Here is a 26,831-nt window from a genome sequence, read left to right on the forward strand (position 1 = left end):
ATCTCTCTCTCTCTCCCCACGGGGGATTGGCTCGTTGTGTTGTTTGCACCTGCTGCGATTGGTCAGGGTAATAACTTTAGTTTTGGTATCACGACACTAAATTAAAAACCGCTCTAAAGCTCTTCTTTCCACTTCAACGTCCGATTTTCCGAGGAGGGTTACAAGCCAAAAAGGAATTTGACACTAAAGGTTTTACATTTGAACAAATATTCTAGTTTAAATTTGAAACTATTTAAGTGGTAAAAATGACAGCAGCTATTTTGATTAATGCAAGTACCAGACCGCCGACCGGTTAGCCCAGTTGATTGAGCATCGGACTACCGTGCGAGAGGTCGTGAGTTTAAACCCCGGCCGGACCAACACTCAGGGTCTTTAAATAACTGAGGAGAAAGTGCTGCCTTTGTAATGAAATCTGCAAATGGTTAGACTTTCTAGTCTTCTCGGATAAGGACGATAAACCGTAGGCCCCGTCTCACAACGAACCCAGACACTAATCGCAAAGAGTAGGGCATGGAGTTCCCGGGGTGCTGGTCTGGTCTTTGTGCTGTTTCATGATTTCATGGGTTGGGTGGGTAGGATGAGGTCGCTAATGGACATATGCTGATGTAAACCGCATTTGAATATATATATATGAATAGAAAATGCGGTATAAAAATGCATTACCATTATGCATTACCATTATCTGGCAGAAAGAACAACTGAACAACTTATTATATTCAGCAACAGCAATTGCAAGTCCAATGCAACAAAATTTTGGTCGTACCAAACTTTGGTGTGAAAAGGGAAAAACGTTTTTTCATAAGGTCCCCAACGCGGGCGAATTCAGGTGAGACTTCAACTGTCATTTTTATTTGACGAGAGAAGAGTGCATGCGATGTTAACATAAAGACTGCGTTCAGAGATCCCTTTGGAGACACGAACATGCCAAAACCCAGACTCGGCGAGCTGTATCTTATATTATTTTTCTCAAAGGTGGTGGAAGGAAGAAAACACGCGCGAATGAATCAACGCCCGCGCGTTCTCGCGTTTTCACTTTTGGTCTAGACAAAAATTACACATCGCAAGCATTAGCTACCGAAATCGCATCTAAATTCGCCTGTGTAAACGGCCTATTCGGTGGTATGGAAAGGAAACAACACTGATTATTACCAGCAAAGTTTATTTTGTGGAAATTGTTACAAAGTGTACATATTCTAAGAAGTTTTACAGTCTGCCGGCTCAAAAAATTAATCTCTACAGGTCTGTTGAGGAATGTTCCTTGCAGCTAAGTAAAACATTACAATGACGCTACCCATCGCAATTTGCTTGAATTTATATTACAAAAGCTTCAATGTCTATTCTAAACCATGACGTTATAAGGGCAGCAACATTTGTTGCATTATTGGTAAAATACTTAAATATTTTTGTTTATAGAGCGGATTTCAGTTGAGTGTCGAAAGGAATTTCGTGACCGCCGAGGCTTTGCTTTACTGCGCTCTGATTGGTTATCAGAAATCGCCACTTTTTCAACCAATAAGAAGAAAAACCAAAACCAATCGTAAACTGGCTCGTACTCGTTTTCCCGCGCTTGACGCCGGTAACACGTATTTGCTTCGAATTCTGATTGGTTAAATGTTGTTTTCGTCTGCTATGATTGGCCAGAGCAATGAATTTGGTTTTTGGTTTTACAACACTAGAATGACAACCGCTCTATACACCACTAAAAGTCTCAAAAGCTCGTCCAGACTCGAGACTTCTGCGTTGAAAAGCCACCCGACATACTTTCAGTAAATAACAATCTATCACCAACTACAAAAATTATCAGTTATTGCATTTGACTATTCAGTCTTTGTATGGTGGTAGCATTTAAATGAAGTCTGTGGACGAAATTCTTAAGTGTGACCATTCATATGAAAGCCATTCAGCGGTACTTTCCTGTGGTAGAATGATAAAACTATTCGAGTACTCCACTTTAATGCTCTCGATTTTTTGTTTCTTTACAAAAACAAATTAGGCTTCTTATCCACATTTGATTTAATTTATACAGAAAACAACGTTACGAGTATAAGTAATGTCTCTGCCAACCAAATTAAGCTTCTTACCCACATTTGATTTCCAGCTATTTTGGTTGTGAAAGGTTTAATGAGGGACATAGTGCCAGTTGACACTAAAACCGCTGTGGCCCTCAATGGTTTAAGAGGAATCTATGTAATGACATTGTACACATTTAAAAATCTATACAGAACACAACTTTGTAAGGCTACTCTTGGATAAGCCAAGTCTCCTCAATTTCACGTCCGTTTTGTTTCATTACAAAAACCAAATCAGGCTTCTTACCCACATTTGATTTTTAGTTACTTTGGTTGTGAAATGTTTAACGAGGGACAAAGTTTCAGTTTACACTAAAAACGCTGTGGCCCTCAATGGTTTAACAGGAATATATGTAATGACATTGTACATAATTAAAAATCTATACAAAAATTTATACAGAACACAACTTTGTAAGGCTACTCTTGGATAAGCCAAGTCTGCGATTTCACGTTCGTTTTGTGTCTTTACAAAAACCAAATTAGGCTTCTTACCCACATTTGATTTTCAGTTATTCTGGCTATGAAGTGTTTAACGAGGAACAAAGTGTCAGTTGACACTAAAAAGCTGTGACCCTTAATTCAAATAGAAAACAACTTTTTAAGGCTACTCTTGGATAAGCCATGTCTCTGTGATTTCACGTGCGTTTTCAAGCCTTCTAAATAAATCTAAATTTCAAAGAATGCTTTAGCAACAAACAGTACCTACAGTAGGACGAATAATGACAATATTCAAGAGCTCATGACCCCTAGCCTCCATCTCTCATACTAATCCTTATAGTCAACCATTTCCCAAGTAGGTTTATTTTTAGAACAAGTCTCAAGGGAGCTTTGGACCGCCAATAGTTCAGCTACCCAATCATAGAAAAGCGATAACAATTGAATTGTCATACGTCATAATTTTTGGCGGGAAAGCAGTTCTAGAACATAGATCTACTCGGGAATAGATTGACTCGAGGAGTTAATGCAGATAAAGGCTCCCGTTATCACTGCGTTAAAAGCCAAAGTATCAAATCACTCACGTTTCCAGAGCTCCAACTTTTTCGCCTTGCTTACCAATGTAAAACGATGGTAATACTCTACGAACAACTGGTGTAATATGATCGTGTGATACTTAAATGTAAGACATGCGTAAACCCGGATGTTTGGGATCACCGCTGAATAAGACCTGGTTTTCACTAAGACAAAATCATAAGCATACAGATAAGCAGACGAGAACACTAGCTACACAAGCATAAGGACAGATGCAAGCACAGAAAACCATTTCTTGACGGAATTGTCGATACCAGCTCCCCTGGACAAAACGGCTAACTGCCTTGTGCTTGGTTTATGTCGTCCCCATTCTTGCTTGTAAAAGTGCGGCAGTAACGATAAGCATAAGCACGAGAAAGGGAGGTGGGGTGGTGCATTCCTCTTGTGCTTATGCAGGTGTTCTCACTTGCTTTATAAGCGGTGTTTTTGCTTACGCTTATGTCCTCATGAAAACCACGCTTGACGGTAAGGTTTTTGTCATACCAAGCGAAAGAGATGGCGTTTTCTGTTTACAATGCCGCACGGCTGTCCCTGTTTAGAGGCTGGAAACTGGTGAAATGACAAAGGTATGGAATTTCCGACGCTCCCCTCCGAAAGGGAAAAGAGGAGTTGGGGGGCTTTCCATTCGGCCAAAATTTTCGGTTTAACGGTCGAAATGCGCGGATCAAACGGAGATTTTCCGGACCAAACGGACGTCTTTCTGCGGTAATTCAACTGGTTGGGACAGAGATTACCGATCGATTGGCGCAAATTCCCATTTCTTCTTGCAATAACACGTAAATTCCTTTTTTTTGATCTACCAACGAGTTTCAAGTTTGCAACGAATGGAAAAAAAGATATTTTCATTTACGCTGGAAAGTAAGGTAATGACTGAAGATTATAACGAGATTTTTTTCTTACTAAACTCCTGCATGCAGCCTATATTGATTTTAGTAACAGAGCTATAAAAACAGCTCATCTTCACGTCAGAGTATTTCAGTGTATACTACTTTTGACTTTCCCTTAAAAAAGAAGCTTTGTTTAAATGTTGAGTCGCAAGAATATAAATGTGGCCAATAAGTTTAAGCCAAGAGAAGACTAGGGACGCTAAACAGTTGGGCGAGGAATCGAATGGAACTGAAATTTTCTGGAATAAAATTACGGAAATTCGGGTACACGTCGCGAAGTTTCCCAAATTTTCCGGACAATCGGAGCCAGAAACTTCCGTTCCATTCGGCAATTCCTACTCGATCGGGCAGTTTGCTTTCTCCAACGTAAGCTGATTGGTTACGCACGAAACTCGTGAATGGATACGGAAAATGCTGCTCCAATCAGCATCTAATTGTTTCCAGCCTTTCAAACATGAACGTTTGGCTGAATGGTAAGGGCCCCAAACCACCCAACGGCTAACCTAATTTTTAACAATAAACAAGACAGGTTGACGTATGCCAAGAAAGCATAAGACGTAAGAGGATAACCACAAGACAGGCTTGTGTATGCGATGTAGCTTCACCCGTGTGTGCCGCGAAAACGCAAGCTAGCTGCGAACATAGAATCGTCACCTTTGAGTGCAAGCGGTACCAAGTTACAAGCGGCTTTTAGGACGGTAACTACTAATACAGAAGTATTTTTGCGCAGTTTATGACTGTTCTTAGTATGGGCTACTGGAATCCAGAAAGAAAATGGGGGGTAACCACGCATTTTTTTTTAGAGATAAGTAAGCAACAATAATTCTAATCAAAGGCTCCTGTGAGCCAACTCGTGAATGCAGATGACACATAGTAATTGCAATTTAGACGGCTACGGAAACTTCCTCAAAAGCTAAAAGAAATTATATCTTTGCCCGATTATGTAACGAAAAATGACCATTCTTGTACTATTAAAATGATTGTCAAATTATTCTGTACAGATTGAATAAGCCGATTATTCTGATGCGCCGATTAAAAAATATCACGTGTTTTTTTTATTCAAAGTTTATAGGAGCACGCCATGTGCAGCCACGTCATGCAAATTCGTGTGATAGTCCGCGGCTACTGGATTTCGCGATCGGGCTAATGGATTCTAACCATCACTTGCCCGATGGGCAAGTGAAGTTTTTTTGGGAATTAAAATTACAAAATTACTGTAGGGCAAGCCGATCTCACAAAGGGAAATATGTTCAACAAAGTATCGCATTACGATTCATGCCCGACATAAATGCGTGAAATTTTTCCTTTGGAGTTCAGTCCACGCAATCCTCAAGTAAAAATAATGAACTATGACAAGCTCTTGCTAAATAAGAATTATTTATCGACCGCGTCCTTTTGCTTTCCCATAAATTACCAGTTGTAAATTTCGAAAATGAAACATTTTTTCCCTTTGAAACCTCTATGAAAGCTGACAAGATCTTAAAAGTGTTCATTTCACCAGAAATTTGCATAATTTTGTTTACGACGTCAATGATGCGTGACATGGCACGTTCCGCTTTCGCGTGAAAACTGACAAATTAAATTATTTTTTAATTAAATTATTTTTAAATTAAATTATTTTTAATTCTTGAAAGAAACCGCACTTAGTAGAAAAAAACGAAAAAATCCTATAACTTTGCTCAGATTCAACGAAAAATCCCCATTCTTACACTAAAATGATTGTCAAATTATTCTCTACAGAATGAATGAGAGAATTCTGACGCGTCGTGAAACAAATTTTCACGTTTTTTTTTTTTTTCACTAATTGAGTTTACGACCCCGGACTTTCTGAAAAACTGAAAAAACTTGAAACTTTGCTCAGATTGAACGAAAAATCGCCATTCTTGCACTAAATGATCGTCAAATTATTCTCTACATATTGAATAAGAATTTCCTGATGCGCCATGAACAACAAATGTTCGCGTGTTTTTTCCACTAATTGAATTTAAAACTCATTCACTGCGCACGCCCGAAAGTTAACGACAAAACCGACTGATCGACTGATTGACTGATCGACCAAGTGGAGAGTCAGCTATCGCTATAACTCGTTCATTGCGCATGCGCGCATTCACGAGTTAAAAAACGCTAAAATACAAAGCAATGTATGGCATTTTATCCCAAATTGAAGATTAATTATACAATCGAACCTCCCGTAAGCGACCACCCATAATGTCAAGGATATGTGGTCGCTTGCGGGAGGTGGTCGCTTACCAGAGGTCAGACCACAGGGTGGTGAAGGGGGTCTAAATTTCGGGTATTAAATTTACATATGATAATTGCGGAGACCTAACCCTTTTGCCAGAGCTTATCGAAACCCAAAGTAATAACTTTTGTTTGGACTGCCTGATTTAGGAGCAAACAGTAAACGGCATTTTTGCAATGTTACACTTCAAGCATAAAATATCTACAGCTTTCGCGTTTGTTTGTTACATAATCCAGTTGACGTTCTTTATCGCCACAATTTTTCTGTTGCGTAATACAAGGTTGAGAGAGTCATCACCGGTCATGCATGTACATGCATGCTGTTTACAAGATAAGAGAGTTTCTTTCCTACGAGTTTACTTCAGTGCACACTACAGTGCATGTGTATGTTATCAATTGTTTCAATGCTAAGCTATTTCGGGGGGCACTTCCGGTAGCTCCGGCAATGACCTGTAAGAAATGTGGGCCAATAAATTATGTTACAGCGACACATTTTGCAATTTCCGCCCGCGGCCGTGCTGAGAAACAGCACATTGTGTCTCAAGTGGTCGCCTACGGGAGGTTAAAAACAATTGAAAATTTTAAACAATCATCTCTAGAAGTGGTCGCTTACGAGAGGTGGTCGCCTACGAGAGGTTCCATCTATAGTGATTTGACTTGAAAATTCTTGGTGTTTTGAAAGAGTGGTCGCTAATGAGAGGTGGTCGCAAAGAGAGGTTCAATTGTATCTGAAAAATGCATGGTTACCCCCAATTTTCTTTATGGATACCAAAAGCACTTGCTAAGTTCTGTTTCCTACGCATTGTTTTAAACAGCGCAAAAATATCCCTTTACTAGTGGGCACCACCCATAGGAAACGTAAGTATTCTCGAGATGCGCAGAACGTATGCGCAGTAACAAAAGTATGCCCCGTCCTTACGCGCTGTGTAAGGCTTTGTACGGGGAATAACAAATCAAAGCTTTTTGGCGCGTTGATGGCGTCTTTCAATCGTGCTCTTTCGCAGGAAGATTTAACCGATTTCTTCGAGTTTTGGCCGCTACTGAGAATGTTTGAACTTTAAGAAAATGGTATCTGCTCTGTTGTCGCTCTAAAACGTTTAAGATACCATATTTTTTAAATTTGTTTTTTTTACAAAAAATCAAAATAAATCTGAAATTTAACGACAAGAAGTTTTCCTTATTTTACCAAATAGGCCTCAGAGCTCTCAAGTTTTATGGCAATCATGCACATACAACTCGCTACACAGAAAGATGCCGGGTATCTTTAGTCTGAAAATATTATGCTTATGTATCATCTTCAGAAATAATGGGGGGAGTGCAGCCAGACTCTCCCTCATCTGAAAGGATAATGCCGTAACCCAAAGCTTTATAGAAAGAATCTGCAGGCAAGTGGAAATTAATACCTTATACTCATCTGGATGGATTGTCGCTTTTTTGCCTTCTATTTTACCCACAAAACCTTGGCATCAGAGCTCGAGAATACGGCGTCTACACGAAATCCTTAACGGTTATTATCCGATAACGGTTATTTTTGTCCCAAACCGGGTCGGCAGGGTTTCAAACCCCAGTTGCACCCCTGTACCCAGACATCGGTCAAGTACCCCCCCCCCCTACCTCCGAATCCTTACCAGTTTTCGGCACCGCACGTTCCCTTTTCGTGGAGAAAAAAGGCCGCTTAGTCCTGCTAACTAACCCCTTTTCAACTGCGATGGAAACCCTTTTCCTTGAACATATATTCTGGACTTCTGATTTTGCTGCCACATTTCTCATGGACGGGTTGCCTCGTAAGGAAAAAAAAGTTTTAAATCCTTTTTCTTTTGGGAAATAAATGTTCATATATGATGAATGAATCGTTCAGTGTCCAAGAGGCAAACTGCCCGTGTGGAATGCAACAGCAAAGCCTGAAATTTTGAATATGCTATAAAGCAAAAGTTTTCCCCCGCAGTTGAAAGCAAATGGTTGGAAGTGCTCCACTACGCAGCCTTGTTTTGCCTTAAAAAGAGAACATGTGGTGTTAAAAACTGATAAGGGGTTTCCGTAAACGCCGACATCTGTAATACCGTGAAGAACGTTCGGAAATTAAAAGACAATACGCCAATAATTCTGATGAATCTAAGATATAGTAAGCATGCGACTTAAAACCATGCTTCTTCCAGTGCCAACTGTCGTCGCCTTTTGGTTTCTGATTGCTTTGTTTCTTTCGCTAAAGCGCTGGGTGGCATTAGCCTTTCAGATAAGAGATAGTCAGTTTACACTGTTCCACAACATGTGTGTCAGCTTAGTTAAATCCATTAACGTAGCAATTTCTGTAAGTAAATTTAAACAACTTTCTGCGTAGCGAGTTGTGTGGTCACCATTCCCACGAAACTTGCAGATATGAAATTAAGAGCTTGAAGCCTTCAGTATTTGATGAAATAAGACACAAAATCTGTCTTCGAATTCCAAAATTGTGGACATTTTTTTTTTTGAAAATAAGGTTTTCAAAAAAACCTGAGTTCTCAAAAATTTCAACTACCATTACAAAATAAATAAGATCTTCTTACAGTTCAAACGCTTCTTATTGAGGGTGCCAAAACTCAATGAAATCAGTGGAAGGATCTTTCCTACTGAAAATTTCAATTTAAAAATGGTACCAACGAGCTAATGAATAGAAGCTTGCCACCTAAAATAAAACTAACGAAAGAAATTACAGCTCAAAACGGTGGAATAAGCCTCCAGAGCACAAAAATTTACCGAAGGGGAGCATATTTACTGAATGGCACTTCAAGATGAGATTCACAAGTTCAAAATGTTATTCCCAATACAAAGCCTTAAGCAGAGCGCTAAACTTGTCAACGGCCGCTTGTAATCCAGACGTTAATTTCTCTGTAGTGGGAACAGTAGCTGTTTGACAAAATTTTCTGCACTACTTTGACCTACCCGTCAAAGTTTTCTGCGCCAAAACATCTGAAAGACGGTGCCTGTTATTGTTACTGCGCATACGCTCTGCGCATCTGGAGATACCCGGGTTTCCTATGGGTGGTGCCTACTATTGCAGGGATATTTTTGCGCACTTCAAAACTATGCGGAGAAAGCAGAACTTAGCAAGTGATTTTGGTATCCAAAAAGAAAATTGGGGGTAACCATGCATTTTTCAGAGATAATAAAGCTTCAATTTGGAAAAAAAGCGCCATACATTGCTTTGTATTTTGCTGCTGTTTAGAATAATTGTTGCTTCGTTATCTCTAAAAAATGCGAGGTTACCCCAAATTTTCTTTTTGGATTTCAATAGCCGCTACCAAGATCTGGTTTTCCCGCAAAGTGATAAGCCGTGCATAAATACTTCGCTATAAGTAAACACCGTCCTTAACTTATGGAAACCGTCCAGTGTAGCAATCTAGAATAATCCCAGTGCTTCTCATTGATGGTCTTAATTCGATAAACTTTCTGTCATTCCATAGAAGCTTACCGTTAAATCAATCGAGGACAATGATTTGCATCTTAACGAAAGCTTACTGAAGTCGTAAATATGGCCTTCACTTGTTGCACAATGGTCACCCACTTGTAATCTCAATGTTTTCAACGAGTCGCTTTGAGTCAAAATGCTACAAAGATTGGGTAACCAGTATTCGCTTACTTCACTGCAGATGTTGACCGTCAGATTGAATGTCGTTATTGATGTGTTGTGCGCCAAAACACCAACCAGGCAATCCAGCCAATCGTAATCTGGGACACTGTACTGATTCACTGTCACAGTGAGTGTAGTCAGTGACTTGCTTGCTTCTAAAGCTCCCTTTAAACCATGTACGTGAAAGATGACTCCTCCAAGGTCTTCAAAGTTGTTAATGGTCAGAGTGAGTACACGTAACGATGAATTGTTCTCCAAACCATTAAAAAGGTCTGCTCCCCACTCTCGATAATAGCTGCTATAGTTGTTGATTGTCAGACTTAAGGCAGAAATCGATGTAGCAGCCCAGGCATCGTCCAGATAGTATTCCCAAGATTCCTCCACCAAATCCGCATGTCTGAAGTTGTTAACTGTAAGATTGAGCGAGGTCAGCGATACGTTTTGAGTCAGAGCATCATGAAGACAGTCTTTCCAGTCTCCGTCTTCGTAATGGTTGATTTTAAGATTGAGCTCATTTTTTCCGCTGTCTTTAACTGGAAAAGAATTATTTACAGAGCAATCTAGACCACTAAACAATTCATCTGAAACTACACACGAGTCGTTCACATTTAGGAGAACTGCCGGGTTGTTTTGTGACATTTCTTGAAGGACATCCTTTCCCTTTAAGCTCACCTCCCCCCAGATGTTCAAAGTAAGGCAAGACAAAGCCTTGGGTGGCTTAAAACATCTCATTATACAATCAGCAAAACCATCAGTTAAACTGCCGTGAACATTTAAAGTCAGACTACACAGCGGGAATCGTGCCAATAAATCACATAGACCTTCACTCCTTTCTGAACTCAACTCACTCCAAAGGTTGATAGTCAAGTGCTGTTTTGGACTTAGCTCATTCGTAAGGATAACAGGACGTAAAGAAGCCACATGATTGGCTGTCACTTTGCCATCAGTGTCTGGGTGAAACTCAAGGACAACTGGTGCCTTCTTTGAGAAACGCAGATTCTTCAAAACGGTGTGCCAGTTTTCAGGGTCCTGACCATAGACGAACGCTTTGAAACAATTTAATGAACGATTTTTTTTAAGACCTCTTTCTAACAAACTGGCACCGGAAATACTCAGATTTCCATTGACTCCAAGATCAAGAGAGTTTAAAAAGGTTGGACCTTCGAGTCCTTTACAAACTGCAGCAGCTAACGAATCCTGCATGTCACCACAAATAATTAGAGACAGAGAAGTTAGGGATTTGTTTGTAAAAAGCTTTTCTACCGCCTCTGTTGCAGTTTCACTTATTGAACCATAAATCTTCAGAACAACAGACGTAAGAGGCGTAAGAGCAGATAATCCTTCTTCAAGAGCAGCGGCCCAAGCTTCGCGCCACTCCACCGACAATCCAAATGTCACTGTTCTTAAGGTATTGCTTGCAGCTAAACCTTTACCAATGATAGCGGCCGCATCACGAGGTACGTCGTTTGACACTGTGAGGATCAACTCCAGTAAACTGGTGCTAGCAGCTAACCCACCAAACAGAACATTGGCTTCTTTTACTGTGAACCTACGGCTAGAGAAGCTTAGAGTCGTAACGTGCGAACAGGATATGAGGAGATCTGAGACAGTTTCCATGTCATCCCCGTCAAGATGGTCTGGATTAGTCACAGTAAGTTTAACAGGCTGCTGTAAAGTTGAAAAGCTTTGGCAGGCCTTCAAAACATCAACAAAGTACCGGCAATTCAAATCTTCTTCATGGCAACGCATGTCAGCAGGGTAAATCGAGATCTTCAGTGGAAAAGGTTTGAAAGAACAAAGAGTAGCCGCCATTCGTTCAGCATTTCCACTTTCAACAAAGCTCTCAACCAAGAAAGTTGCTTCCAGATAACTGATATTGGGCCACTCCCAGTGACGGCGACGCAGCTCCTCGCCAATCTGAGTGAATAGAATGATTGCTTCCTCACCAAGCATACCAGCTACGAATAGAAATACTTGTGGATATTTTTGTACCAAAACATCCAAGTCTAAATGCTCAAACACATTAAACTCGTTTTTTCGTAACTTGTGCGCAATATATGATGCAGCCAGGTATTCCTGAAAAGACTTGTGAAGAAAGTAGTATTCGTGTTGTGGATTTAACCTCTTCAAACTCTCCTCCTTGTAAAGAAGACCTAGTCCACGAGCTACTAATTTGTCATTTTTCCTTTCCAATTCTTTCAATTCGTCTTCACGAAAACTATGACGATCGTGCAACAGGCATTTCCAAGCTAGCTTTCCAAGTGCAAGGATGTCCTTTTCAAATTCTTTCTCTAAATCTCTGTCGTCTTCATAGGCCTTTCGACCATGTTTTGCACAATATCTTCTCAAAAGGCATCGGACAATGATTTGGTAAAGCTCAGTACGCGAAGATGGGAGTTTTCCTGCATAGTCTTCATAAATAACACACAGGAGAAGTAGATTTAGTGGATTGTTTCGGAGGGCATGTAATAAAGTGTTTTCCTTTATTTCTTCTATCAGTCCCTCTCCTTTTGTACAATGTACTGGATCAACACTCTTAAAATGTTTCCTGATATACTCAAAAGCATCGCTTTCAGTGAATCCATCGATCTGTAAAAGAACGTCAAAAACAAACTCCTTTCTCACGTCAATTCCTCTCTCTTGTCGACAAGTGGCCAGGACATAACAAAATGGCAGAATTCTTCTGTGAAGAAGTTCATCCACGTAATGCTTTGATTTTTCGGGAAGCTCGTCCAGACCGTCCAAAATTATTAAAATTCTCTCCTGGTTATGAATGTCCCTCAAGAAATCCAACAGCTTTTCTGTGGTATTTTCGTCAATATCCTTTGGCAGAAGTTGTTCAATGATGGCTTCCGTGATATCTCCATCGATGTCTCGACATTTTAACAACAGCACAAATTCAAAATTGGGAGAGGTAAACGGTGTTGCAGTGCTTTTACTTGCCCAGTCATGGGCAACTTTAAGGCAAAAAGTCGTTTTACCAATTCCGGGACTTCCCTCAACAAGCGTCATGGCATCTTCACCTTTGTTAAGAGCCCTGAAGATGTCATAAACGTTTACCTCACCACCTTCTGCTCGAACGCCACCTTTTGGTCTTGAAATTATTTTCAATCTTGTGTAGACGTCTTCAAGAGGTAATTGAATAGTGTTGTCCCAAAGAAGCGGCCTTAAGTGAGCGCGTCTATTGTACTCTGCTCTGAGCAACTTCTCAACAACTGAGTTGTCGGTACCTACAAAAAAGTGACAATTGTTTCTTTCAGCTGATCCTCAGGTCTTAGTCGCTTAAATAAGGATATTTGCCAAGACAAGACAAAATTATCACAAACCCTAAGTTAAGATATTTCTAGTTCCAATTGCTGCACCATTCCTCGTTACTACACCAACCCACTCCCGTCCCTGAAACCTGCAATTTTGCTGACTATGCATGGCATGTAAAAAGGAAAAAGATAACTAGATTTTATTCAATTCAGTTTAATGTCTATTGTAAAGAGAGAACGACGTTTTTCAGTTTGCGGACCATGTTTCCGTATGTCAGTAAAATGCCATCGTCAGTTACAATAACGATACATAAGGAAAGAGGTGTTACACGGACAACGACAGATTAGCACGTCTAACTTGTTGATTAAGAATACGCATTGCCCACTTAATGTGCATTGCTTCCTTTATTTTGAGTTAGAAATAAGTGTAGACAGAATGTACAACAGTAAAACAATCCGACAGGGACGCAGCGTGAAACCTACGGAGGCGCCATCTAACTAACAAAAGGGGCCCAAGATAAGGCCCCTGGTTTGGCGATATTGCATTTCTGTCAACATCACGAAAGTTTGTTGTGTTTGAAGGCCTATTTAAACGGTTTCAACATTTGCTTCAACATGCGTTCAAAACAGTTGTTGAACCAAATGTCGGGGGCCTTTGAACAGGTCGTTCAACATTGTCGAAAGCGTCAAAAAAAATGTTGAAAGCTTGTTGAAAGTGTGTTGAATCAAATTAAATTGGATTAAACTTTCATTCAACATCGATTCAACATTTCCTTTGTTCTTGAAAATGTTGAATGGTATTGAAGCCGTTTGAACGCTTTCTTCATCCAACATAAGCCTAACTCCGTTCAACTATTGTTAAACGAATGTTGGGCGAATGTTGAAACCGTTTAAACGGGCCTTTAAGCTACACAATCAGGGACTTTGTTCACACGTTATTACAAATTTACTTGCACTGGCCTTAATGCCAGCTATATTGGTGAGACCACCGCCGCATTACCACGCGCGTCCGTGAGCACCTGTGCTGGGACACATTATGAGACACTCATGAAAGATTCAGCACCTTGTCGCACTGCTGGCTCCTCGAATTGCTTTCCTGTTGTAGACTCTGCCTGCGCTAATTTTCAACGGCTTCAACCGAAGAAATGAAACATGTTTGCAAACCAAAAACCATCGTTCTCTGTTTTAATTGTCAGTCTGGTGTTTTTTTGGAATGTCTATTGTAATGTAATAAAGTACTGGTTAGCAGTGGTTTTCTTGTTACCTTCAGTATTTCTGGCTTATTTCTTGTCAAGGAAGAGAAATCAATATTTTGCAAGAACTTGTTTTGACAAAACGTTAGCTGATACAGTTTAACAAGGACTCTTGAGACTAGTCACCATAGCAATCTGAAGATCAAGTAAATTTAAACAAACATACAAACTACAATAGCAAATGGCATGAACTGTATGACAAAACTGACATGTACTTCCCTTCCCCAGGCCAACAAGCACAACTGACTCCCAAATCACTTTTGATGGCACTTCCATAGTTTCTGGTCCTTGCTTTAAGGAATTAAATACCGTACTGAAGAATTATTACCTGTAAGACCTTTACTAGTTGACAGTTTGGGCTGCTTTGGAGTTGAAGTGCGTGTTGTGCTTGGAGATAATGGCCTTTTGCCCTTTGCTGAATCTAGCTTCTCAGATGAACCTGGGTGGAAAAAAATACATTGCTGGATGCGTGTCTCCTTGCAAAAGACAAATTCGTTTCTGAAAAACTGGTGTTCTGTTCACAAGCGACAAAGCTTATCACAGTTTTCAGAGGTTTATATTTGAGTGTCATGACTTTGGCTGGGTGATAGTAAGACTAAGAACTCCCTTTGTTAAGGACGGTGCCACCTAATACAAAGTTAGTTTTGTCTGGTTTATGACTATACAGGAAAAGCAGATCTTAGCAAGGGCTATTTGAAGCCAGAACGAAAATTTGGGGTGGCCGCTCACCCTTCAGAGAAAGCTTTTAAATATGCAGCAATAAGGGACTTTTCCAGAATGAAGTTCATCTACCTCTAAAAACACCGTCTTTACCCCCAATTTTCCCCCAAGATTCCTCTAAGCCCTGGCAAAATGTTTACTATTCCAACAGTCAAAACCTTCCCAAAAATTCATTTTTATTGAGAGGCTCTGTCCATAAGAAATCGAATTACTCGGAATTTCCTGAAATGTGTAGAGTGTGTGCACACCAACAACAGGAGGTACCTTCCTTAAGCCATCTCAACTACAATTACCAAATGTACTATGCAAGGAAGCGAAAGACAGTGCAATGTTACCATAATCTATGACCTGATAAAGAAGACAATATATTGGGCATTTTCCATTTCACTCTTTAACCCCTAATATCAAAGAACAAATGCTCAAAGTTTCAAAGTTTCATTCACAAAGTTTCGACCCCAACTGCTGATTTTCCTGACTGCAGGAGAAACAAGGACTACATACAACTTCTACGTCTATTGCATCATCCAGATCTGATCTTTAAAAGTTTGGGCCAGAAATCCTGTTTTCCATACACATACTGTACTTAATAATTTCTAAAATGGTCAGTTCCTTTTTTAAAGTTCAATCGAAAACATCCATTTCTGAAAATGTTCAACAATGTTATGATCACTAGGTACATTAAAACAAAAATAATATTCCCTTTTTCAAATTAATAGGGTGCTGAAGCCCAGTCTAGGTCGCGTGATCAGGAGGGACCTTGTTCATGTTAAAATGTTCATCCTAGCAAACATTTTACATTTATACGATTGTACCTTGTTGAACCTCCGTGACTGAAGGGTCATTCTTGTCCTCAAGGATCGCCATGTCCCTTCCATTCTCCTCACTGGCATTGGCCCCTAAAAGAAGAAACAGGAAAAACCTACTATACCTTGAAACAAAGCTACAGCATTTGCATCAATCAACTACTTTTGTTCACGGCAAGTAGTAGCACTCAACTTAAGGCACATTGTCAGTACCAGTACCTTCAGGAAGAAACACTTACACATCCCATAACAATGGAATCTATTTCCCCTTTCATAATTTAGACACAAACTGAAGGTATCAATTTACTGGCATACTATTTTACTGTTGAGATCCTAACTTACGCTGCCTGAAAACCAGAAATCTTGAAAGACTTCTTACTAAATGCAAGCAGCTAAAGAAAAAAAATGATGGTTTCTTCGATCTATAACTGGGCCCATGTACTAACCACAGTTACGTTATAGTCCTAGCACAATGTACACTGCACTGAAGAATCATCTCAAAAGGAGAAACTTACTTTGCGTAATGCTCAGTATCCTTTCTACCAGTCTCCCACATTGTTCCTCCCAACTGTATTTTCGTGCATATCTTCCACAAAGATCTTTGGTCTCTTCAAGCCGTACATCCCTGTCTTTTTCACGAACAGACCTGATTGCCTTGGCCCACTCTTTAGGATCCTCTGAATTCACGACGCTGTAAGAGCCATACAGCAGTTTCTTTAAAGCTTCTCCAAGACCCGAGTTACCACTAACAAGCACAGGGAGACCAGCAGACAAAGCTTCAAGCGCAGCCAGTCCAAAACCTTCAGTTCTTGATGGCATTATAGCAATATCAACTTCACAAAACAGTTTGGCTAGTTCAGCTCTGCTTTCCTCATAAGAACGCACCCTCAGTTGTTTACGGTCAATGCCATGCTTGCATAACTTTTCTGCTACTTCATCCTCTTTTCCAGATGGTGCACCGACGAACACAAGCTGGTAAGAACTTTCAGACAATTCGGCAACTGCCTTCACGGCAATGTCATACCCCTTCAGTTCAAAATCTTCATAATCACCACGACCAAACACCAAAACACAAAATGTCCCACTTTCTTCCGTGGCTTGCTTGACATGAGAAAATTCAGAGAAAATGCCTGGGGTGAGCTGGAATACAGCTTGATCCTTTTGACAGTAACGGAGATAATGGGAATATGCATCTGCCAGCTTGGGACCTATTGCAACAACTTGATCTGCACACTCGCACAACTTTATCTCTGCTAGGTGTTTTTTCGCACCTTTGGGGATCGCATCAGTGTACCCTTTGAACATTCCCAGTTCTTCTGGAGCTGTGTGAACAACCTGAAGCCAATTACAGTGGTGACGTTGTTGGATGAGTTGTACTTGTCAGCCAAGGGGCAGTCCATGTCCTATTATCCAATCAATGCAATGGTTTTCAGGTAGAGAGGACAACCAGTCTATGGGCTCAAAACCTATCAGTTCTTTTGCTTCAATGAGGCGGACATTGTGACTAGCAGCAACTCTTTGATCCTCTTCACTGCACTGAGGGAGATACATACTGATTTCCACATTGTGGTGTTTTGCCAACTGGATGGCAAGTTCTCTGTTGATAGTTGACAAGCCTCCTTTTGTAGATCGCCATTCACTACTGAGTAGAGTAACTTTCAGTTTCCTGTTGGAAGCCAAAGTTGACCCACTTTCTAGGCCTTCCTGTGATGTAGACGCTGACGTACTAGGCAAGGAGGAATCCTAAAATAAACATGTGTTCAATTTAATGAAAGAAATATCACTTTGTGTTAATTACAGGCAGCTATGAAAACCAGACTCTGAGGAAGCGTAATGTAGTGGTTAGTATGAGTCAAATCTATTGAGCTTGCTAAGTTTTACAAGAATGAGTAGATTGAATTTAAGACGGTTGCCTAAATATGGATTATTTAAGTTGAATGTGCCTTCTCAGAACTGAGGGCCTTATCCCAACTCATTCTGATAAAATTAGTAAGATGTTTTAGGTGGGATCCATGTCATCCCAAACTTTCACCAGCATGAGAAAATGGCAGGTCTATTCCGGGGGTGAGGGGTGAGGGGTTGGGGGTGGGGGGTGAGGGGTGAGGGGTGAGGAATGGGGGTGGGGGGTGAGGGGCGAGGAATGGGGGATGGGGGTGGGGGGTGAGTTTAACAGACGTGGATCTAGACTCTCATATACGTGATAAACGAACATCCTGCAATCTCACACGAAATCACCAGTTCGGGGGTGAGGGTACGTTTAATTTGTTCATGGCGCGAGCTGTGGGGATCTGCGATCCACCTTAACATTATGGAGTTCGACAAACACATAAAAGTAATCCAAACTGTGGCTATCGTTTATTGTATTCCTTTTTTGTTTGAGACTCGTAAGATCTTGGATCTTGGATCGACTAAATGATACAACTGACGTCATATTGGTTTTGATTCTTCAAAGTGTAACAAAACTGTAACTTTATATATACAAACAAACTAGATTAACTTTCCCTGGTTAATCATTTACCATATGGCCTTCGAAAAAACGGTTGCTAGGCTGGTTTGTCAATGATACTAAGTGGAGCAAGCGTCAATACTACTAAATGTCGCTATTGTCATGATACAATTACAAATGTCGTTATTGTCATTACACAAACAAACGTTCTGCTCTTGAGATATGCACCCTCTACTCTCATATTAATTCGGAATCTTAAAACTGCAACACAACTGTAACTGTAAATAATCTGGATTAACTTTTATGAATTCGCCAAAGTGGCTTGTGAAAAACCGGAATCTAGACTGGTTTTGTTGAATCGTTACTTTAACTAGCGAGCAGTTTCTTTCCTTCACCTCCCCCCTTTTTTTTTGGTGGGCAGGGAAAAAATGTTTTTCCCTTTTCTCGTTTGTATTTGGGATTTGAGCATGTTACATTTCGAATCTTCATTTCTAATCCTCTCTAGGATCAGAGAAAAAAGAAAGAAAAAAGTTCACTGCCTTCAGTTTATAATTTCTTTCAATTTCAGATTTCCGTTTTTCCCTTCCTTGTAATCAGAGTTCCATTAATAGAAAACGGAACATAAAAATAAACAACAAACATGTTTTTAGTAACTAAAATATGCTGGTATCACTTATATTCGAGAGATAACTCTCACGACAATAAGCTCTAGTGTATTTGCCGTTGCCGATTAAGGCATTTCAATGGTCGAATCGTCCAACTGAGTAAAGCTTGAGGTTGGCCGCTGATAAGATTGGTCCTAAAAATTTTTAACGGACGTGCGTAAATAAAGCTGAAGTAACGTGTACTGGGACTTCAGTGGCACAAACAATTAGAGCTGACGATAAAATTATCAATTCAATTCGAAAAACAAACTTAGCACATAAATTTTTTGCGACACTTTCTAATTTTGCATATTTTGTGGAAAACGGGAAAATTCAGTCATGAAAATTAAATTAAGTGACTTGCTGTGCAAGCCTTTAGAAAATTGGCCAAAGTCAAGTGCTGCGATGTACACTTCAAAATCTCGAAATTCTCGTGTCGCGAAAAATTCATTTAATAATGTACACAAGCCAACGAATCTCATGTTAGTGGTGGTATTCACTGTAGTCATGTTGGTGCTTACAAGCGGAACTATACTGAACGAGGATGCACAGGGGGAAATTTCCGTCCTTTGCTGCATGCAATTACGATGACATTTCTATTTTTATGTAATTTTTTTCAGTTTTCGCTCGCACCAATATGATACTGTGAAAATAACCTGCATGGATTACATCTTGACTTGTATCCCCCTCAAGAAAATTAAGGCATGGGTCTCTAGTTATTTACTTGAAAAAATAAGAGGGTGGCCTATCATTTGAAGATTTAGACGTAACTTCGTGGGACTTTGGCAGAGTAACATGGTTGCAAATGTCAAAGTATTGACATACACGATGTATGTAAATTGAGTTACGTGGTACGGCCGTAACGTCGTGAGACTTTGGAGAGTAACATGGTTGCAAATGTCAACATATATGAGAGTCTATGAGAGTATATGAGAGTCTAGATCCATGTCTGTTAAACTCACCCCCCATCCCTCACCCCTCACCCCCCACCCTCACCCCTCACCCCTCACCTCTCATCCCTCACCCCCCACCCCCCATCCCTCACCCCCCACCCCTCACCTGCTTCCTGTTTCTTGGTAAATGCAGTTGAGCTTATTACATATTTTGTTATCTTATGTATCAGAGAAGCATTCACACGAATTTCAATTCAACAGGGAGACTGTTTATTAATAACTATTAGCATATTGATGCCTGGTCCAGAGGGAACTGGGCCTTACTAAGTGTTGCCAGCTTTTAAAAATGTTCAGAAAGCCAAACACAGCTTAGAATTTTATGGGAGCTCAACAAAAGCTACAAAATACAATGTTCTAGCTTCAATAAGATAAAAAAAAGTTTGAGAAGTAAATAGAAATCTCTGCACAGTTACTGTTCTATTCAAAGGCCCAAAACTACTAAACACTAACCAGCAAAACAAGCCACAACAAATTATCAGTGCAACTGGTTTAAAATCAGTTTTGGCAGTCAAATATTGCCAACCTTTGTGCCATCCTAGGTGTTATTTAGGGCACAGAGTCCCAAATAAGACTTGGCAGTACATGGGCTTCCAGGTATGTATAGGAGGCACCACGGAGGTTGTATGAAAATAACAAGATCATTGGTAAAAAAAATGATTTCTGTTACTGGTTATGTTGAGAGAGTGACCTAAGCAATGCAGCTGTTCTCCAGGACAATTTTGTTATTGCAATGTACAGAAAAGAACAAGAGAAAAAAACCCAACTTTTTGGCAGGATTTTAAGCAGTTACAACTGCCAGAGAAAGCATTACATGTATCTCTTGAAGAGTAAAATGATTTTTAAAAGTATTTGTTTTATCATTGGGATAGGGATAAAAAAAATAGGACTTTTAAAAAAACAATCCAGAAACCTTATGAAAGATTGTGTGTGGCACAGATAACAAAGGTTCCCTTGGGGTTAATTTTTGTTTGGCGAGCTGAAAAAGTCATCCAAAAATTAAGGTAGCCAGTCTAAAGGACACAGAAAAGCAGTTCTTATCTTTACTTTAAGAAATTGGGTCACTGACATGGGTGGGGTTACATGTACCTTAGAAGTATACACACTTGGCCTAAGGTTACACCCATTTTGCTTGCGAGTTTTGGAGATCTTGTAGGAAAACTGGGTAACCTTAGTTTGGGGAGGATATCCACTATTAGGTTAGCTTAGGTAAGGTAACCTTAGCTTGAAGAGGGTGAACACCTGCCTTGGCGATGGCTATAATGACTAGGAGATTGCAAAACTCATTGGAGTAACCTAAGCTTTGTTTGACGAAGGTGAACACTTGCCCTTGGGTTAGCTATTGTTTGCGGGATTGGGGGCCTCATAGGAGCAATGTCAGTTTAATTTGGGTAGGGTGATCACCAATCCTGAGGAGGGTTAACACCTGCCCTGGGGTTAGCTATTGTTTGGAGGATTGGGCATGTAAGAGGGGTAAGGTTAGCTTAGTCTGGAGAGGGTGAATGCCTTCCCTGGGGTAAGCTCGTGTTTGGGAGATTATCATGTAGCAGGGGTAAGATTAACATAGTCTGGAGAGGAAGAACACCTGCTCGTATTTGGGAGATTAGGCACATAACAGGGGTAAGGCTAGCTTAGCCTCGGGAGGAAGAACACCTGCCCTGGGGTTAGCTCGTGTTTGGGGTATTGGGCACATAACAGGGGTAAGGTTAGCTTAGTCTGGGGAGGAAGAACACCTGCCCTGGGGTAAGCTCGTGTTTGGGGGATTATCACGTAGCAGGGGTAAGATTAACATAGTCTGGGGGGGAAGAACACCTGCCCTGGAGTTAGCTTGTGTTTGGGGGATTGGGCACATAACAGGGGTACGGTTGGCTTAGTCTGGGGAGGAGGAACACCTGCCCTGGGGTTAACTCGTGTTTGGGGGATTATCATGTAACAGGGGTAAGGTTAGCTTAGTCTTGGGAGGAAGAACACCTAAACTGGGTTAGGTCTTGTTTGCGGGATTGGGCACATAACAGCAGCAAGGTTCACTAAGTCTGTGGAGGGTGAAAGCTACCCTGGGGTCAGGTCTTGTTTGGGGGATTAAGGACCTCATACAGGTAAGGTTAGCTTACTTTGGGGAGGGTGAACACCTGTCATGGGGGTAGTGCTTGTTTGTGGAACTGGGACGTCACAGGGATAGCTTAGTCTGGGGAGGTTGAACACCTGCCCTGGTGTTAGCTCTTGGTTGGGGGATTTGGCACATAACAGGGGTAAGTTTGGATTAGTCTGGGGAGGAGGAACACCTGCTATAGGTTTAGCTTGTGTTTGGGGGATTGGGCATGTAACAGGGGTAAGGTTAGCTTAGTCTAAGGGGGAAGAACACCTGCAGTGGGTTTAACTCCTGTTTGGAGGATTGGGCACATGACAGGGGTAAGGTTAGCATAGTCTGGGGAGGAAAAACATCTTCCCTGGGGGAAGCTTTTGTTTGGGGGATTGGGCACGTCACCAGGGAAAGCCTAACTTAGTCTAGGGAGGAAGAACACCGTCCCTGGTCGGGGTTAGATCATGTTTAGGGGATTCGGCACGTAACAGGGGTAAGTTTAGCTTAGTCTTGGGAGGAGGAACACCTGCCCTGGGGTTAGCTCTTGTTTGGGAGATTATCATGTTACAAGGGTAAGGTTAGCTTAGTCTGGGGATACCTGCCCTGGAGTTAGCTCTTGTTTGGGGGATTGGGCACATAAAAGGGGTAAGGTTAGCTTAGTCTGGGGATACCTGCCCTGGAGTTAGCTCTTGTTTGGGGGATTGGGCACATAACAGGGGTAAGGTTAGCTTAGTCTGGGGATACCTGCCCTGGAGTTAGCTCTTGTTTGGGGGATTGGGCACATAACAGGGGTAAGGTTGGCTAAGTCTTGGGAGGAAGAACATCTGCAATGGGGTTAGGTTTTGTTTGGGGGATTGGGTACATAACAGAAGCAAGGTTAACTTAGTCTGGGGGAGGGTGAGCACCTCACCTGCCCTGGTGTTAGCTCTTGTTTGGGGGATTGGGCACATAACAGGGGTAAGGTTAGCTTAGTCTGGGGAGGAGGAACGCCTGCCCTGGAGTTAGCTTTTGTTTGGGGGATTGGGCACATAACAGTGGTAAGGTTTTCTTAGTTTTGGGAGGAGGAACACCTGCAGTGGGGTTAGGTCTTGTTTGGGGGATTGGGCACATAACAGGGGTAAGTGTGGCTTAATTAGTCTGGGGAGTGTTAACAACTGCCCTGGGGTTAGCTCTTGTTGGGGCATTGGACACCACACAGGGGTAAGGTTAGCTTAGTCTGGAGAGGTAATTTAACAACTGCCCTGGGGTTAGCTCTTTTTGGGGGTATTGGGCACCACACAGGGATAAGGTTAGCTTAGGCTGGAGAGGTAATTTAACAACTGCCCTGGGGTTAGCTCTTTTTGGGGGGATTGGGCACCACACAGGGGTAAGGTTAGCTTAGGCTGGAGAGGTAATTTAACAACTGCCCTGGGGTTAGCTCTTTTTGGGGGTATTGGGCACCACACAGGGATAAGGTTAGCTTAGGCTGGAGAGGTAATTTAACAGCTGCCCTGGAGTTAGCTCTTCTTTGGGGGATTGGGCACCACACAGGGGGCGCATAACAGGATTATGGTTAGCTTAGTCTCGGGAGGGCGAACACCTACCCTGGGGATATCTCTTGTTTAGAGGATTGGGTAAGGTTAACTTAGTCTGGGAGTGGAGGACACCTGCCCTGAAGTTAGCTCTTGTTTGGGGTATTGGACATTTCATAGGAGTATGAATAGGTTAGTTTGAGGAGAGTGTATAGCTGCCCTGTGTAAGCTTTGGTTTGTGGGATTGGACATGTCATAGGGATAAAGTTTTCTTAGTCTGCAAGGGGTGAACACCTGCCCTAGGGTTAGGGGTATTGCTTAGCATGCCATAGGGGTAATGTTAACTTAGTTTGGTAGGTATGGACACCTGCCCTTGGGATGACTATTGTTTGAGAGATTGAGCACCTCACAGATGTAAGGTTAGCTTACTTTGTCTTGGGGAGAGGTATTGTTTGGGGTTTTTTTGCATCTCATAGGGGTAAGTTGAGCTTAGTTTGGGGAGGGTAAACACCTGCATTGGGGTTACATGTAGCTGTTGTTTGGGGTATTGGGCATTTCATAGCAGTATGAATAGGTTTGTTTAGGGAAAGTGAATAGGTGCACTGGGGTTAGCTACACTACAAGTATGGTTTGGGGGCTCTTGCACCTCACAGGGTTATGGTAATAGCTTAGTCTGGGGAGGAATGGACACCTGCCCTGGGGTTAGCTCTTGTTTACCAGATCAACAATGCATATGCACACAAATAGTATGTGTTGACTGTACAACATTCAAGATGAGCGTTAGCTATATCAGTTCAATTACCGGCAGACCGAGAGTTACCTTAATTGTCAACCTGGACATCACAGGAAGCCTTCACAAATAACCTTCAACTCTGATGCTAAATTAAAACTGTAAATAGAAATAAAAGCTTGTTTCAGTAGGGTGGTTGCATGTGATTTCATGTTTGCTTGACCAATATTGTTTTCAAATACAAAACCTACAACACAAGGTTTTATTTTTTCCCCGTGTACATGCACAGTACTAGCCAATGGATTAGCAGCACCTACATGGAATGTTTGAAATATGATGGATTTACAAGCAAACTACATATCCCTTCATGTGTATAGTTTCAATTTAAACAAACTGATACAAGAGCAGACTTAATGCAGCCATAACTTGTATTCATACTGAGCTTATAGTCACTGGGAAATTAATTTTAAAACCAGTTGGGACATTACTAGAGTGGCATTCTCAAGAAACTAGAAATTACATGGACCATAGTTGAGCTACATGTAAGGGTGGATTTGCAAATATGGGTGATTCATAGAAACCAAAAGAATTTTATACAGCTATTCTTAGACATACGACACACTCCTAAATAGCACTTAATATGTGAGATGGCATCACAAATTTCTTCTGTACACCAAAGCATTAGGTTTGGTAGTGATCTGAGCATCGTGTTTATTTACTCATAGAGGAATATAGGAAAGGTTAAGGAATGTTATTTGTTGATTTTATGTTGAAAATGTGCAGTTCCAGAAAGCATCCATACCCACCCCAAGGAAGGTGGTAATCAAAAATTCCTAGGGGGGGGGGGAGGGGGCATCTTAACAACCAAACTTTTAGAAGCCTTAAAGTATGGAGCTTAACTGGAATTTCCAGGGGGGAGGGGGAGATGCAAAAAAAACCCTTCTGTGGGGGAGTACAGATATTTTCTGGAACTGTACAATGTCTCACTGATGCATTGCTTATGGGTGTAATTATATAATTCTGCCATCAAGAAAAAAAACATGACTTGGCATCAGTTAACATGGATGACCTAGAACTTCTTTTGAAATGGCTTGCAAAGATTCTAAGAACCAACACAGCAGTGAACGAATATTTGAGAATTTAGGGGCGATCACTTTGAAGCTTCCTGTTTCATTTAACGCTCAGGTTCAAATTGTTAGAATCTATGAAGTGAGTCTGTACCAACAAAGTTTTGCTTTGTTCTGAAACAAAAACCAACAGGAAAGCCACCAGCCAAAGCAAAAACCAATTGAAGAAGAGCATTTAGCAACTGCAAGTCTTCCAGGCATGATACACATTCAACCGAAAAAAAATTGTGAAGATGCCGAAGAATCTGAATTGAAATTTTCGAGCCGAAAAGTGAAGAAATGGCAAGGAAAATAGCTGAATCTGCTATAGAGACAAGAGAGGTTCTCAGTTTCCTTTGATGAGCCCAGCTTTAAATAACGGGTATAAATGATTCTTTGCATGAATTTTTTTTCACAATTTTTTTCACATAACAATGTATGTCATCATGTTGGGCAAAGAAAGTTCAGGTAGAGAGGTTCGACCATTAGCAATTCCCTTCCACCGAGCAGTGTTAGTAGGAAACATGGATTCATCATGGACGACATCAATATATTACCAGTGTTAATACCAAGATTTTGCCGCTTTTGTGCAATGTGTGATGTCATTTTTGAGACCACCATTGATATAACTTTGAACTCAAAAGAAAGATTGAGTTAATCAAATAATTTGAATGAATCATTTTCAACACAAACATTTCACCCGTAAAGATATCATACTTTTTGACTAAGCTTCGTCTCAGTCTGTGCAGGAAAGCAATCAGGAATAGTCAGTTGACTAGGGCTTTTTCCTCTTAGAGAAGCACTGGCAATATTGTCCTCAGTAAGAGTGATTTTAGTCAAGCTTCCTAGAGTCCTGCCTGATCTGTCCTATATTTCTCTACAGATTCCCATGAAACATCACCAGCAAGCCTTCTTTTGAAATTACCAAAGAAAACATGACATCATCATGTATAAGGCTCTATCGGAACAAAATGTTTAGTTAAGAAAATGGAGGGGGAGGGCAAGGCTTATTTGATGGCTTGTATGAAAGGTTTTAAGGGTAGTATCGTGTGCAGTGCGACTGATTTCAAGAACCAACAAAAACTTACCAAAAGTTGCTGCAGAGTATAGCATCACTGACATCTTGAATCCACGTAAAGCAACACTGGGACACTGGCAAGGTCTTTAAAATTACATTAAAAAACCAATAAGTGATAGAACACTGTTAGTAATAACCCACTAACTTAAATGTATAATGCATTAAGTTGGTAATATATTCTCGCGTAATTTTGCACACATTTACAGGTGTGAATTAACGTGTGTAAATCAAACTAGAAAAAACATATGGACAGCTTAATTACCCTCTTATGTAAATTCAGATCCATTAATCCAAGAAAAAGTACACGATAGTGAAAATTCACCTTGAGTAACGTTTACCCTAAAGGATTGGGACATCAATCTTAAGAATTAAGACTCCAATTTATTACACAACTCCAATTTCTCATGTATGCATCACAAA

At 40.9% G+C, this 26,831-nt stretch overlaps 2 protein-coding genes across 2 annotated transcripts in view; both read right to left on the reverse strand.

The window, feature by feature from the left end:
- The window catches only part of LOC146472167 (uncharacterized), a 152,552-nt gene extending 126,069 nt beyond the window's left edge, over nucleotides 1-26,483 (reverse strand). Inside the window, exon 1 of the mRNA XM_085119590.1 lies at nucleotides 26,422-26,483. The gene's annotated coding sequence lies outside the window, so the exon portion shown is untranslated. The remainder of the gene's footprint in view (nucleotides 1-26,421) is intronic.
- LOC146472172 (uncharacterized) lies at nucleotides 6,107-26,441 on the reverse strand. Its single transcript, XM_085119596.1, has 6 exons — nucleotides 26,422-26,441; nucleotides 24,318-24,386; nucleotides 16,382-17,609; nucleotides 15,876-15,959; nucleotides 14,672-14,782; nucleotides 6,107-13,063 (listed from the first exon to the last, which is right to left on the reverse strand). Exons 3-6 carry the CDS (start codon nucleotides 17,169-17,171, stop codon nucleotides 9,636-9,638), a joined length of 4,413 nt encoding a protein of 1,470 aa, XP_084975722.1. The 5' UTR covers nucleotides 17,172-17,609; nucleotides 24,318-24,386; nucleotides 26,422-26,441; the 3' UTR covers nucleotides 6,107-9,635.
- Nucleotides 26,484-26,831: the final 348 nt, after the last annotated feature.

The sequence above is a fragment of the Pavona decussata genome, unplaced genomic scaffold (assembly GCF_977016875.1).
Source record: "Pavona decussata unplaced genomic scaffold, jaPavDecu1.1 SCAFFOLD_100, whole genome shotgun sequence".
In the NCBI taxonomy this organism is placed as follows: domain Eukaryota; kingdom Metazoa; phylum Cnidaria; class Anthozoa; order Scleractinia; family Agariciidae; genus Pavona; species Pavona decussata.